This window comes from Leucoraja erinacea, chromosome 1 (assembly GCF_028641065.1).
Source record: "Leucoraja erinacea ecotype New England chromosome 1, Leri_hhj_1, whole genome shotgun sequence".
In the NCBI taxonomy this organism is placed as follows: domain Eukaryota; kingdom Metazoa; phylum Chordata; class Chondrichthyes; order Rajiformes; family Rajidae; genus Leucoraja; species Leucoraja erinaceus.
Window position 1 is genome coordinate 124,750,496 of NC_073377.1, and position 15,092 is coordinate 124,765,587.

The window sequence follows — 15,092 nt, forward strand, 5'->3', positions numbered from 1 at the left end:
TGACCTTAAAGGCGTCTTGATTTGAGTTAGGTAGGAGAATGTAGATTTGCAGCAATAAGTGGTTGAAAAGCAAGAAAGCATTTTTCGTGCATGTTGCCGAAGACGTGGATATTCTATTGCATTTTATCTAGATCTTTCTTAGCATCAAATAAGGACTTTAAAATGTCATCTTCTGAGAGCTCAATCAATTCCATCTGTAGTTCTTTAGGAGCCTTGGAGACATCAACTAGGTGAGGTTGAAATGCTAATTTGAGTGTGATGTCATGATTCTCAAAGTCAGTGAACCTTTCATTGTATTCTTTAATTAATAAGTCTATAACAACTGCCTATTCTTCAAATGATTTGCATGAATCCTCCTGCTCATCAATGACATTCGCTAACTGGGGAAAATGTTCATCCGAAATTTCATTTTGAAGAAGAAGTTTTGAAAAAAGATAGCTTTTTTCGAAATGCTTCGATTTTTTGCCACATCATATATACTTATTTTTACCTTGCAAATAAATATTTGTCGTTTTGTTTTGACATGATATCGCACATAAATACAGTATTTCTATAGAAATCTTCTTTCAATAATTCACACTGCTGATTCTGTTCTGCATGAAATTTAACTATCTGTTCTCGCAAAGATAAAAATTTTGCTTACACCAGTCCCTGCTATAGCCAACGCACTTTACAATGATGCGGCAAATCCACACTGAATGCTTCTTCGTCCAACTTCAGCATATTACAAAACTGACGATGCCGTGTTGCATTTGCACGAATACAGTTAACAATACTTATAACTTGCTGCAAAGTGTCACTTAAAATACAGGTGCACAACCTTTTATCCGAAAGCCTTGGGACCAGATACTTTTCGTAATTCAGAATTTTTCGGCTTTCGGAATGGAAGATTTTTAGCGTAGGTTTTAACGGCTGGCTCAGTGGTAGAGTGCTCGGCTCATATCCGCAAGATCGCGAGTTTGCGCCTTGATCCTGGCAGTTACTCGATCTGAGTTTGAGTCTTCAATGTAGTTTTTTCTTGCAGAATAGGAGAGAATAGGGAGGGTTCGGCTGGGATCATTCTCAGCGAGATGATCTTAGTGCGGGAGACAAGTGTAGGAGAGGTGTACTGACTGTGTGGGCAGAACTTTGGAAGTGATTGCCCACCATTCTCAAAAGCTGCTGTGTCTCCCTGTCCCTCCAACTCCAGAGGAATTCGCTCCCCGTTGGGCCGCTACGGTGACAAGTGGCAGTTCGCCCACTGCCCGAGCTGCGCCACCCCAAGAACAAGACGTACCTTGCACACCATCAGCTTCTGCGTGTTCCTCTGGAGTTGGAGCGGGGCTGGGCTGGAGTTGCTGATCTGGGATCTCCGTGCTTGCAGTAGGCCTGGGGGTCGGTGTCCCGATGAGGGGGCGCAGCTCGGGCTGTGGGCGAACTGCCACGTCGCCGTAGCGGCCCATCAGGGAGCGGCTTCTGGTGGTCCAGACGTCTCTCAGCTCCTGTCCAGAGGGGGTGGCCAGAGACATCAGGACCAACAGGAACCCGCTCCCCGATGCGCCGCTACAGCGACAAGTGGCAGTTCGCCCACAGCCCGAGCTGCGCCCCCTCATCCGCAACCCGGGTTCCTCTGGAGTTGGAGCGGGGCTGGGCTAGAGTTGCTGCTGGCTGTGAGTCTTTGGGATCTCCGTGCTTGCAGTCGGTGTCCCGTTGGTCCTGACGTCTCCGGCCACCCCCCTGGACTGGAGCTGAGACTGGGAACTGTACCGCCCTTGCCCCCTCCCTCTGCAACTGCAAACAACCCCACAGTTCCCAGTCTCAGCTCCTGTACAGGGGGGTGGCTGGAGACGTCACAGCCCGAGCTGCGCCGCCTCATCCGCAACCCCAAGACCAAGACGTACCTTGCACACCATCAGCTTCTGTCCCTACGGGGAGCGTGTTCCTCTGGAGTTGGAACGGGGCTGGGCTGCTGCTGGCTGTGGGTCTCTCAGACCTCCGTGCTTGCAGTGGGCCTGGGAGTCAGTTTCCTGTTGGTCCTGACGTCTCCGGTGACTGGCACTGACCTGCTGGCATCGCCGACGTGAAGACCGTGCAAAGCCCCCGTGCCGGTGCAATGGGCGGGGAGCTGGAGAGGGGAGGGAAGGGGTCACACACATGGCCGGGAAGCAGAGGGGTGTAGGTGGGGTGAAACTGAAGGGAGCGACAATCTGCTGCTGCCTGCCCGCTGAGTTTAAAAAGTTCCCACGCAAGACTCACGATACACTGTGTATCGTGAGTCTACCGTGGGAACTTTTTAACTCAGCGGGCAGGCAGCAGCAGATTGTTAATTATTAACCCTCCCGCGCAATATACCCTCAATATACTCTCTTTTATGAATGGGGATTTAGTTCCCCTTTCTTCGAGGACCGACCGGAGGTTCCGCTGTCACCTCTGCGGACCGCCCTCGGTGAACGTCTTCAAGGACCTTTCTTCAAGGACCGAAAAAATGTCCACTATTCGGAGCTTTTCGTTATTTGGAACTTCGGATAAAAGGTTGTGCACCTGTAGTAGATTTAGCACAGAGATTTTGCTGATGTAAGATACAATGAAAATAAATGAGAGCATCTAGATCTGATACCTTTTTATCTGTACAATAAACCCTTCACGTTTTCTGGTCATGGAAGGTGCACCGTCTGTAGATACACTCACTAGTCAGAGAGGATTATTTTGTTGAATCTTCTTTAAATCTTTGGTATTTTAAATACGTTCAATTTAAGATTAAAATAAAAATAATAAAAAACAAAAAACATGGTAATAAAAATAAAAGGATTTATTCTATAAAATTTGAATTCATTCAAAAGGCCGCACTCAATGGCCTAGAAGGCCTCAGGTTCCCCACCTCTGGCTTACCCAGAAGACCGCACGCTGCAGAAAGTGCCCCGGATGCAGCTAGATGCCACTGAGACAATTTATACTATCAGTGACTGATACAAAGTGTTAGAATAACTCTGCAGGTCAAGCAGCGTCTCTGGAGAACATGGGCAGGCAATATATTGGCCCTTCTTCAGACTCAGTACGTTATTTCAGGCAGGGGATGGCGATTCTAACACGTAAAATCTGACTTAGGCAAGGGTTCACGGAACGTAACCTTTTACCCAAGTCGGGGAGTGCCTGTATATCCTTCTATCAAATCTATGGGTTTGTTTTATAAAACAATTCCAATTACCAAAAATCACAAAATTTGTGTTGACTGTTGTCAACTAACCAATTGCAAGGTTTGCTAGTACAAATTATAGATATGAAGAACTTTCTGCACTGTATTAGATAATCAAAATGGAAAACTGTCCTACTCTGCAGGAGATCATTCAACTCTAATGAGCAAATCTTTGCAGTAAAATAAATTTAATATGGAAATGAATTAAGGACTGTTCACCCTTGACTCATTCTGCCATTCATTCCCAGTTTTGACAAATACTCTTCCTTTTGTGCCAGTTAGTATTGGCACTCATTATTATTAAATGATCTAGCAACAAGCATTGGAAATCTATACATCATTAGAATATAGAAGGCAATATACAAACAAATTTTACAAATTTCCCCTCCAAATAAATTGTAAATAAAAGTGTGATTTTTAAAATTATTTATTGTATTTGACAGTTTCACAAAAAATAAATATACAGTACTTTGTTTGTCCAATTGTAGCAATACTATATAGAAAACACTGTTCTCAATGATTTAGTAAACACTTAGAACACCAAAAAAAAAAATCTTATATCTATAAAACAGGAGTTCATAGATTTCTATAGTGTCATTTAAAAAATACACATTCTACAATATGATTCATATATGACAGTGCAATTAAGAAGTTTTGCTACCAGATGGATGTTAAGACAAAAGCCTTTACCGGAAATCTTGCATCAGTGGATTGGCAGCAATTGCAAGTAATATTATTCAGCTAAATATACATTTTAAAAACCACTATCAGATTTGTCCTTTAAAAAAGCTAGTATGATACACATGTACATTTTGTACATAACGTAGTGATGTGTTGAATGCTAGAAACAAATAACACAAACAACTCTGAAAATCACACATGCTACTTCAAAAAATAAAAACACAGTAATGTAGTTATCCATAAAAGTACATAATTTCATTAAAATTGCAGGCAAAAATTTATGGAAAACACATTGGAGACCATTTTCTCTTAGTTATTTACATCTTTACATGTAAAAATTGATGTGACAATTGGTACATGCAGAATACAATAATTTTAACCACAAAACTTGTGTTCCAAAAGGAAACAAAATGGGGGAAGGAGAAAAAAACCCATTAATTTGAACTAAGCTAAGGTATTACATAACCACACCAAATATATTTTGCTACTGTATTTGAACTATCCAATAAACCATCACATATTAAAGCACAATAATAATGGCAAAAAATGTTCTGTTCAGTAACTCCATCAGTAATGTGCAAAAATCAAATATAACCTGGATCACACTGTAAACATATTTTCTTCAGCATGCGTTTATAACCAGATACAGAGCACAATAAAAACATACTTAACACTGAAAAAAAAGCAATGCATTACAATAAAAATCAATGGTTCTGATCCATAAAAATCAAATTCAACAGATAAAATCTCGGCTAACAGATAGAAATCCAGCAAAATTCAATGTTCACATCTGACCTGAGTTGCAGCTTCAAACCATTCTTATTCTTCATCATTCTCTTTCTCTATTCTTCATATTCTAACAAAGGATTTTTGCAAATGGAAGCGCTCCTGTAAAATCAAGCAAAAACATTTGCAACCAAATTATTTTACTTGGTCAAGTTGTGCATAATTGCAAAATGTGTTTAGCTGTTTAATTTTTCTGCTTTTGATTAATGCAGCAGAGCATCTTACAGCACTCATGGTTTTGTACTTGCATGGCTATTTTTCATGTGCAAGCATTAATGTTTCATGTGCAAGCACGTAACATGCTTGGCTTGGCATTAATAACAACAGAAAAGCAAAAACAAAACTGCAGATGCTGGAAATCTAAAGTAAAAATAGAAAAAACATGAAAAACTTGACAAGGCGGGGATCTCCTCTGGAGAAATAGCTTTGATATTTCAGATCAGTGACTCTAAATACTAATTCTATTTCATTTCTTCCCAGGCACTGTTCGACTTGCTGAGTGTTTTCAGCATTTTCAGTTTTATTGTATTGCATTGTATTCAAATTTATTGTCATTGTCTCAATTAGAGACAACGAAATTAATTTCCCTTTACAGTCAGTATCATAAAAATATATAAATAATAAATACTAAAACATATTAAAAAAATAAAATAGAATTTTAAAAAAAGCACAAACACAGAAAGTCCACGACACAACACAACACAGTGGCACCAAGGTGAGGAAGGCACCATTGTCCAGCCAGCCTCCACTCCGATCTTCCGATTTAATTATGGATGGTGTCGTGGTGGGAAAATATCAGTTAAACATGATCCTTTCTCACTCAATGAATAATACTAGGGAGCTGTAGAAGGAACCCAAGCTAATTTACCCCTCCTTAAATGAGGCAAATTAAGCAATTTGCAACTAAGATCAACTAATTCAATATGAAGCAACGTTTGAATCCGAGATCTTCATGATAGAGTGTAGCCAAAAGTGCTGGAGAAACTCAGCGGGTGAGGCAGCATCTATGGAGCAAAGGAATAGGTGACGTTTCGGGTCGAGACCCTTTTTCAGACTGATGATAGAGTGATGATTCATGATAGAGGGGATGAGTGATAATGATGAGTCTCAGTTGAAAAGCTGAAAAGCCAATTCAAACAGAACACGATTCACATCAAAGTTCTTGTTATTATCCTGCAGTATTCCAATATATGCCTCTAATCTGCATTGCACTTTTGTGAAAGCCAACTATTTCTCAGGTTTACTCGATGATTAAAATTACCAAGTTTTACTGGTGAAAAACTGCACCTTTTACCCCTCTTATGCTACTCTTTTGTTCAGGACGGCTTGGCATCGATCTAATCTGCAGCAATAATAAAATGACAAATTTCAAAACCAAATTTTGAAAAGCATTCTAAAATGGTGCTAAGTATAGGTCTGCCATTTACCTACAAGCTAAACCAATGTGACACTGAATTACCAATTGTATTAAAATGTGTTCAAATATTCACCTTTATTTCTTTAATGTATCCAATGATAATGTTTCTGCACAATGCAATTTCCTGAGTAATAAAGTAAAATATTATTTCAAATTAATCCTTACTTAATGATTGGTCAAAACAAATGAATGCTGGAAGGTCACGTGTACCAGTGATGTTTTGTTTTATTACCACTCTCTCAAAATTCAAGCAAAATGACATAATCTGTGGAGTAAAATTGTCCTTTAATGACATTAAAACTTTGGGATAACCAGTAGGAAACAGATGTTTAGACCATTACTGGTTAAATTAGTACACAGCTTCAGTCCCCTCATAGGCACATTACCAAATATAATTTAACGCTAACAAAATGAGTAGGCTTGGTGAGTTGACGGCCTAGTGGAGAAGTAGGGAGTACAGGCATTTCAGGGAGGGTATTACAAAGCATGACACCTGACGACGACGGAAACAACCAACAATAGCAGTGCAATGGAAATCATGGATGTGCAAACGGGTAGAATTGGAGTACTGCAGTGATACGAGGAAGTTAGTGAGCAGGAACTAATGTAGTTCATATTGAAGAAATAGGTGTGACTTCACCCTTCCATCATTAATGGAATCACAGTTGAACAAGTCCCTTCAAGTAAAAAAAGATGGGAGAAAACTGGAAGGAAAATGAATTAAAGAGAAAGTGGGCTAACTGCACAAGATCTTCAAAAATGTTTTGGTAATTTCAAGTTAATCAATGTTAACTGATAAGGGAGGGAGTTATGTTTATGCTACGATAATATACTTAATTGCACCAATTCAATGCATGTAGACTGCAAGATTGGCATACAACTTCCCAGAGACCCATAACCCATGTATTGTGTTTTTCTTTTAATATATAATTTATGATGCTTTTATGTGATATACTAAGATTTTATATGTACTTGATGATATTTTTTAATATGCAATGCATTTTTTAAATTTTATTTAATGTAATGTTGCCCCTTGTCTGGACCTTGAGTCTGAAATAAAGTTTATTATTATTATTATTATTATAACCAGCCCATGTAATGCAGCAAACTCATCATAATGTTGTAATTACTCTTTCAAATGGACCAACGTTTTATCTATTTATTAATAAGACACAAAAAAAAAACCTTGGACTCAGCTTTGCACTTTTTCTGCCAATTGAGAGAATAAGAAAGCACACCATGCCTCTACAGGTGCACAACCTTTTATCCGAAAGCCTTGGGACCAGACACTTGTCGGATTTCGGACATTTTCGGATTTCAGAATGGAAGATTTTTAGCGTAGATTAGGTAGGTAGCGCGGGCGGCTTGAAAAGTCTGGAGCAGCTGCCTCCACCCGGGTGACCGGGAGACTCATTGCATAAATGTTAGTCAGTTAGTTTGGAGGGATTTTATGTGGTGGTGGTGGAGTCGGGGTGAAGGGGGAAACTTTAATTCTTAGTCCCCTACCTGGTCGGCGACTCCCAACCTCGCGGAGCTGGGGGCTCCGTCCGGCCGCGGGCGGCGCCGGTTGGAGCTCCGACCCTGGCAACTCTACCCCTGGCTGCGAGGCGCTCCAAATCCAGCGCGGCCCGCGGCCGGACGTCCCAGCTCCGGGAATGTCGGGAGTCGGCAGCGTCGCAGCGCTGGGAAACCAGCGGGGAGCGGGCAATGCCTTACCGGGTCGCCGTGCGGCAAGCTCCGGAGCGCTGTGGCCGCCGACACACAACATCGCGGAGCGTCGCTGGATTTGGAGCCGCGCAGCCAGGGGTAGAGTTGCCGGGGTTGGAGCTCCAACCGGCGCCGCCCGCGGCCGGACGGAGCCCCCAACTCCGCGGCTCCAAATCCAGCGACGCTCCGCGATGTTGTGTGTCGGCGGCCACAGCGCTCCGGAGCTTGCCGCACGGCGACCCGGTAAGGCATTGCCCGCTCCCCGCTGGTTTCCCAGCGCTGCGACGCTGCCGACTCCCGACATTTGCGGAGCTGGGGCGTCCGGCCGCGGGCCGCGCTGGATTTGGAGCGCCTCGCAGCCAGGGGTAGAGTTGCCGGGGTCGGAGCTACAACTGGCGCCGCCCGCAGCCCCAACGGCCACAGCGCTGCGGAGCTTACTGCACGGCGACCCGGTAAGGCATTGACCGCTCCCCGCCTCTCCGACCAGGTAGGGGACTAAGAATTAAAGTTTACCCCTTCACCCCCCTTCACATAAAAGCCCTCCAAACTAACTGACTAACATTTAAGCAATGATTTACAGATGTTTAAGCGTCTCCCGGTCTCCAGGGAGGAGGCAGCCGCTACAGTAGTACAGACCTGGGTTGACCGTGGGTCGTTTTGGGTCAAGTTTGGCGCCAAACGCGAGCTTTGGTGCGCAGACGACATCTGGAAAAAATGGCCGGTTTTCGGAGCTTTTCGGTTTCTGGAACACCGGATAAAAGGTTGTGCACCTGTACTTCCTTAGAAGGCTTAGGAAGTTCAGCATGTCCCCAACAACTTCTACAGATGCGCCAGAGAAAGAATTTTATCGGGATGCATCACAGTTTGGGAACAGCTCCATCCAAGACCTCAGAATATTGCAGAGAATTGTGGATGCAGCCCAGGCCATCACACAAACCAACGTCCCTTCCAGTGACTCCATCTACACTTCACACTGTGTCAGCAAGGCCTCCAGCATGATCAATGACAAGTCTCACCCCGGTCACTCCCTCTTCCATCAGGCAGTGTGAAAACACATTCCTCCAGGTTCAGAGACAGTTTGTGAACCATCCTACCAACAACTAGAGGGCAGTCCTGAGCAACAATCTACCTCATTGGAGACGCTAGGATTATCTTTAATCAGACTTTATCTTGAACTAAATGTTATTCACTTTATCATATATCTGTACACTGTGCACGGCTCAATTGCAATCAAGAATATATGAGTGGTTTGCACGCAGCAAAAAGCTTTTCACTGTACCATCTTTCTGCTGACTTATTAACACGCAACAAAAAGCTTTTCATTGTACCTCAGTACCTGTGACAATAAACTAAACTAAACTAATTTTAGATGATTTTTCAAACACCTCTGGCTCAAGATCAAGTTCAAATGTATTTGTCACATGGTGCAGTGAAATGTAATTTACCATGCAACGTTACAATTAAAAAAGGACATAATACACAACATAATTCAACAGACATCCACCACAGCATTCTTCACTGTGGTGGAAGGCAATACAGTTCAGACAGTTCTCCTCCTCCTCCTCCTCCTCCCTTGTTCAACCGTGGTCGGGGCTCTGACCCTCCGTAGTCACCACTACGGATGGCTTGATGTTCAAGCCCTCTGGTCTGGATGGTCGGAACGCCGACGTCGGGACAGGTCAAGCACACCCGGAGCTCCCAAATCGGCCACCTCCTTACCGGAGACCGTGGCTTTCAGATGTTGTAGGCCACAGGCCAGTGGTCGGAGCTCTTCTCTAGCGACCCCCGGCAAGGGATCGCCCACTCCGCGATGAAAGGTTATCTCCACGCCTGCCGCCAGAAGCTCCACAGACCGAGGTTCCAAGATGTTGTAGGTCGCAGGCCAGCAGTCGGAGCGCGTCTGCAGCGACCCCCGGCGAGGGGGCCCCGCGATGTTAAAAGTCCCCACTGCGCCGCCGCTGAAGCTCTGGGCCCGGCACTGGGAAAGGCTGCACCAAACCAGTTGTATGGCCGCGAGGAGGGGGGGAGGGCGAAGAAGTGACAAGCAAAAAAGTCGCATCTCCATCGAGGTAGGTGACTGAAAACGGTTTCCCTCACCACCCCCCTCACACGAGACATACAGAGAAACACTAAAACATACTTTTGGACATGCTAATAAAAACAAAAAAAGTCGAAACAACGAACGCACTGCAGGTGAGGCAGCAGACTCGCAGCGCCACCAGAAGAAGATGGTACCAAGGTACCAGAATGATACTCCTTTTGTGTTGGACAACCAATCACCAGTAGCCAAATGCACACTGGCAGGTTTGCCCTTTAGTAACCTGCATGACAGGATGCATAGAACAAAGCACTAATTTATAAAGCAAAAGACTTGACCAACGTGCTGTTTAATGCAATACATTATTGATGCTTAGGGATAGATGCTCTAAAATGGTTACATAGTAAGCCTCATATTTTCTAAATGCAGATATTCACAGTACATAATCCTGTATTGCCTGCTTCAATGCTTCTGCAGTTCTGCAAGGAGGTTTGAGCCTGAACAGCTCCAAGAGTCATCGTTCTACGTCATAAGTTTACACGCTGACTGTAAAAATCCAGAATCCCACATACACAAAATATAGAGATTACAGGTATGCCGACAGGACAAAGGGATTCATTAATAAGGTTAGATTTGTGAACTACAAATCAAAGCAACAAAGGTACAATCACACAATTGTGCTGACACTCCAACAACGATGGGCCTAGAGCTACAAAGACAATCTTTCTTGCATAATAAATGCACAATATCTTTGTATGTTCTGCAGAATGGAACAAAGGTAAGAAGGCAAGAATAGACGTAGTGCATGAATGACATGATCACTGCATCTGTTGTACGGTGTACCCACCGACTGCAAACTAACAAAAAATGATCTCACAATCTCATCACAGTTGTCAAGAGATTTAGGTACCCAGTCACTGAGCACATGCAGGAGACTTGGAGATGCAACACTTTGAAGGAATAATCTCCAATATTGACAGAGGAGAAAAATAAACAAATTACATTATTAGTGCTACAAAGACACAAAGTGCTGGAGTAACTCAGCAGATCAGGCAGTATCTCTGGAAAACATGACAGAGACGTTGTTTTGGGTTGGGATCTTTCCTCTAATTGCTATTATTATTAGTGTAAACGGTAAAGGAAGGAATCCATTTTCTGCCAACAGGGTCCATTTTCTAAACAAATAGCCAGTAAAAGCCAGTTTCTAAACAAATCCGCTAAGTAGCAGGAGTTGCTGAACACAGGACTGCCAACTCTTACGCTTTGAGCGTGAGAATCACTCATTTGAACAAATTCTCACGCTGATCACAAATTTCTCACGCTCTGTCATGAGAAAAGCGAAATCTCTACCGAAATGGAAAAGATCTCGGAGATTGAGTGTCTGGATTGGGCGTGGCAATGAATCAAAGGAAGAAATGCAGCCGGCAGCCGTACATGCAAATGGATCCATTCCGATTGGACATCTGCGAGCAACGGCCATTCCGATTGGACATCTGCGGGTATCAGGCACGAATCAAAAGGCAGAAAGGGATCCGGACGGCAGGCGGACGGATAGCCCCAGAGTTTTATAGATATACTAGACCAAATATACTCTATTTAAAATTACACACCTTAAAGATTAAGGATCTGGTAGAATTTAAGATTGCACAAATAATTTATAAAGCAAAAAATAAACTGCTACCCGTAAACATACAACAACTGTTCAAAGACAGAGAGGGGGGTTATAACTTTAGAGGGAAACTAAACTTGAAACAGCATTATGCTCGGACCATTTTAAAAAGTATGTGTATTTCCATTTGTGGGGTGGTTTTGTGGAATGGACTTGACGAAACGATTAAACAAAGTATGAATATAATGCAATTTAAAAAAATGTACAAAAGATATATCTTTGAAAAGTACAGTAATGAGGAAGGAGAATGTAAATCTCACAGATGTTAATGGTGCTTGTTCTTTTTGTTCTTTTTTTTCTTAATAGCTTGATTGGAGTAGTTTTATTTGAATTGTCTGTTTAGTTTTATTTTTTTGAATTTTGTATTTGTTAATGGTGAAGAATGGGGGTAGGACTCGACAAGCATAGGCTTCTTCCTATCCTTTTTCGAACGAGTCTAATGTGTATTATGTTGAAATTGGCTTTTGATTTTTTAATTTATGTATGTACATATATGTTATGTATATGTGTATGTGTATGTGTGTATATGTATGTATGTATATATGTACATGTATATGTATGTATTTATGTATATATGTATGTATATATATAATTGTCCTTTTATTTATTCATTTTCATCTTTTCTTTTATTCTTTATTTTTAATCGTTCGAAATAAAGATAAAGAAAGAAAGAAAGCTTGAACCAGGACATCTGAAGATTCAAAGTTTAATATAGTAATTGTGCTGATACTGACCCCAACCAACCACGTAATGAATATCATCCATTCCGGAGGTTTTACTTTTATGATGCCATTTAAACGTCACTTGGATTTCAATCACTTCAATGTAAAAGTAATTGGGAATGGGGAGCATTCGAACAAAAATTTGCTCTTGGTACATATTAACTGTAATGTAATAATGTATGCATGTTGGTAGGTGCAATCAAAACAGAGATCTTTTTTATCATTGTTGTGTTATGAATACCACAGAAAATATTATGTACTCTCAAGATCACATTTAATAGAATAATATTGCTTAAATATATAATTATTGGACTTTGCATTTCGGAAAAGTTCCAGCTGAGAGGAAGACAGCAAAATACTGACAATATTGGGGGTGAAAATGACTTCAGGACAGTTTGTTACGAAAATGAAAGAAATGGTAACAGAATACTTATACAGCTGAGTAAGTAAAATTTTATGGATGAGAAATTGTGTTCAACCAATTGATGACTTATTTGACAAAGTAACTAGCATGTTAGATAACAAGGAAGCCAATGAATGTAGCAGATTGTGTTATAGATAATTTGGTCTGTGAAGTGCCCCATAAAGGATTAATGCATTAGATAAGCACCTGTGGACTTGAGGTTAAGTCCAGGCGGTCAGATATGGGGCTTTATGTGTGGGCCACATATATTGTCAGTGCAAAGGGGCTAGGAGCAAGGCCAAAAGTGCATCCAGAGTCAAGGTCTGGAATAGTACTAGGTGTGCAGTCAAAGCTGGGACCAGGGGAGTGTACAGCACTGGGAACCTAAGCAGGTAAGCAGCTATGAACAGAGTAGAATAGGGAGCCAGGTGTAAGGCTGGACACAGGGACAGGAATGAGAGAAGGTATGCAACTAGAGTCAGGGCCAGGAGCAGTACCAGGTGTGTAGTGAGACCCAGGTTGGTCAACATTGGCCAAATGTTTGATTATAACCTGATTTCCATACATGAATACACTAAGATCATTCATGTGCTGCACGTGTTGATCAGAGCCTGGGCTATACTGTGGAATGTAATTAGGAATGTAAATTAGTCTAACCTTATTCATAGCTAATCCAATTTAAAGCATACATATTGCATTCAAGTGTAAGTTAAAAGACTCGCTACAGTATGCGCCATATTGCACAATTTCAAGCTGAAAAATGCAAACATTCCGTACAAATGGGAGGGGGAACACCTCCCCCCCTCCCACCCACCTCCCCCCCGGTCCGCTACGCTCCCTCAGGCTTGGTCTCTCGCAATTTCTTACTCCCAATGTTGGCAGCCCTGTGAACATGTCGCTACGCTCCCTCGGGCTTGGTCTCTCGCAATTTCTTACTCCCAATGTTGGCAGCCCTGTGAACAGGTCGCTACGCTCCCTCGGGCTTGGTCTCTCGCAATTTCTCACTCCCAACTCACACCCAATATTGGCAGCCCTGTGAACATGTCTGAACAGGACTAGACCCTAAGGGTTGGCGTCTCCTTTTCTCTGCTTGTTGTTGGTATATAAACTGGATTCATAATTATAATTTATTTAGTGCAGTTTGCTCAATGCTGGATATTGTTTTATCTTTTATTCTACAGGATATTGCTTGGAGGCCACGCAAAGATCTGGAATTACATAATTGGTTTTGCAAGGACCCAATCTATGCAGTTTTCAGAGACAAATGAACTGAAGGCTGCAAACCATCCCAACTCACACCCTGTCCTTGTTAAAGTCATAAAAATAGAACAGCGCTGATTAGTCCTGCTATGTACAACTAATACAAATCAAGGCTAAAAGTTAAATTGTAATAACAAAAGAACTACAGATGCTGGTTTTTACCATAGGCATAAAATACCAGAGGGTCAAATGGCATCTCTGGGGGAAATGGTGATGTTTTCGGTTGGGACTCTTCTTCAGACTGATTGTGGGTGGGGGAGTGGCAATGGGAACTGGATGTAAAAAAAAGACCAGGTCAAATCAGGGCTGGCCACAGCAGGGAGGTTCCCTGATCGGTCAATTGTTTGCTAGGAATGGTGTGATCCCAAGAGTGGAACTGGTTAACTGTCTTTTCGTGGAGGAAGGGGGGGGGGGGGGGAGTGAATGTTTGTAGAGGTTACCTAAAATTATGTGTCCCTGGATCGGGTTGAGGGAGGAGGTCTAAGGACAGGTGTTTCAGCTCCTGCGGTTGCAGAGGAAAGTACCTGGAGATGGAGCGGTTTGGGATGATAGAACCAATAAGTTGCTGAGGGAGCGGTCGATCTGTAGAAGGTGGAAAAAGTATGGAGATAGGAAAATGTGATTAGTGGTGGGATCATGTTGGAGGTGACATAAATGTTGGAGGACGATGTGCTGGATGTGGAGACTGGTAGGGTGAGAACCAGGAGACTCTGTCCTTGTTGTATCTGGGGGCAGGGGGAGCGAGTGCAGAACTACGAGACAGAGAGGAGACACGTGTGAGGGACCCATCCATGACAGAAGGGGGAAAACCGCGTTCACAGAATAATGAGGACATGGTATGAAAAGTCTCATCTTGGGTGCAGATGTGGCGGGGACGAAGGAATTGAGATTAGGGGATAGCATCTTTACAACAGGCAGGGTAGGAAGAAGTGTATATAATTGATAACTATAGGAGTCAGTAGGTTTGTCCTGATTTGTTGTGGTGTTTTCTTGTTTCCTGTACCCCACCCCCACTACAATCAGTCTGAAGAAGGGTCCCGACCTGAAATGTCACCTACCCATTTTCTTCAGTGGTAGACAAAAATGCTGGAGAAACTCAGCATCTGCTGTTCTTTCTCGAACATTTTCTCCAGAGATGCTGTCTGACCCGTTGAGCTACTCCAGCATTTTGTGTCCAAAGCTAAACATTGCAGGGCACTAAATAAATGCTCCCAAACAGCCAAAACAAAGTTAATTG

General features: G+C 42.7%; 1 protein-coding gene across 4 annotated transcripts in view; it reads right to left on the reverse strand.

The window, feature by feature from the left end:
* Positions 1-3,583: 3,583 nt before the first annotated feature.
* Positions 3,584-15,092, reverse strand: part of LOC129701642 (uncharacterized) — a 45,424-nt gene continuing 33,915 nt past the window's right edge. For 2 of the 4 annotated variants that reach the window (XM_055642980.1, XM_055642971.1), the window contains exons 12-13: positions 6,130-6,180; positions 3,584-4,741 (exon numbers count right to left, since the gene is read on the reverse strand). In XM_055642980.1, coding sequence (XP_055498955.1) covers positions 6,140-6,180 — 41 coding nt within the window. In that variant the 3' untranslated portion in view covers positions 3,584-4,741; positions 6,130-6,139. The remainder of the gene's footprint in view (positions 4,742-6,129; positions 6,181-15,092) is intronic. The other 2 variants (XM_055642991.1, XM_055642984.1) reach the window with 1 other exon arrangement.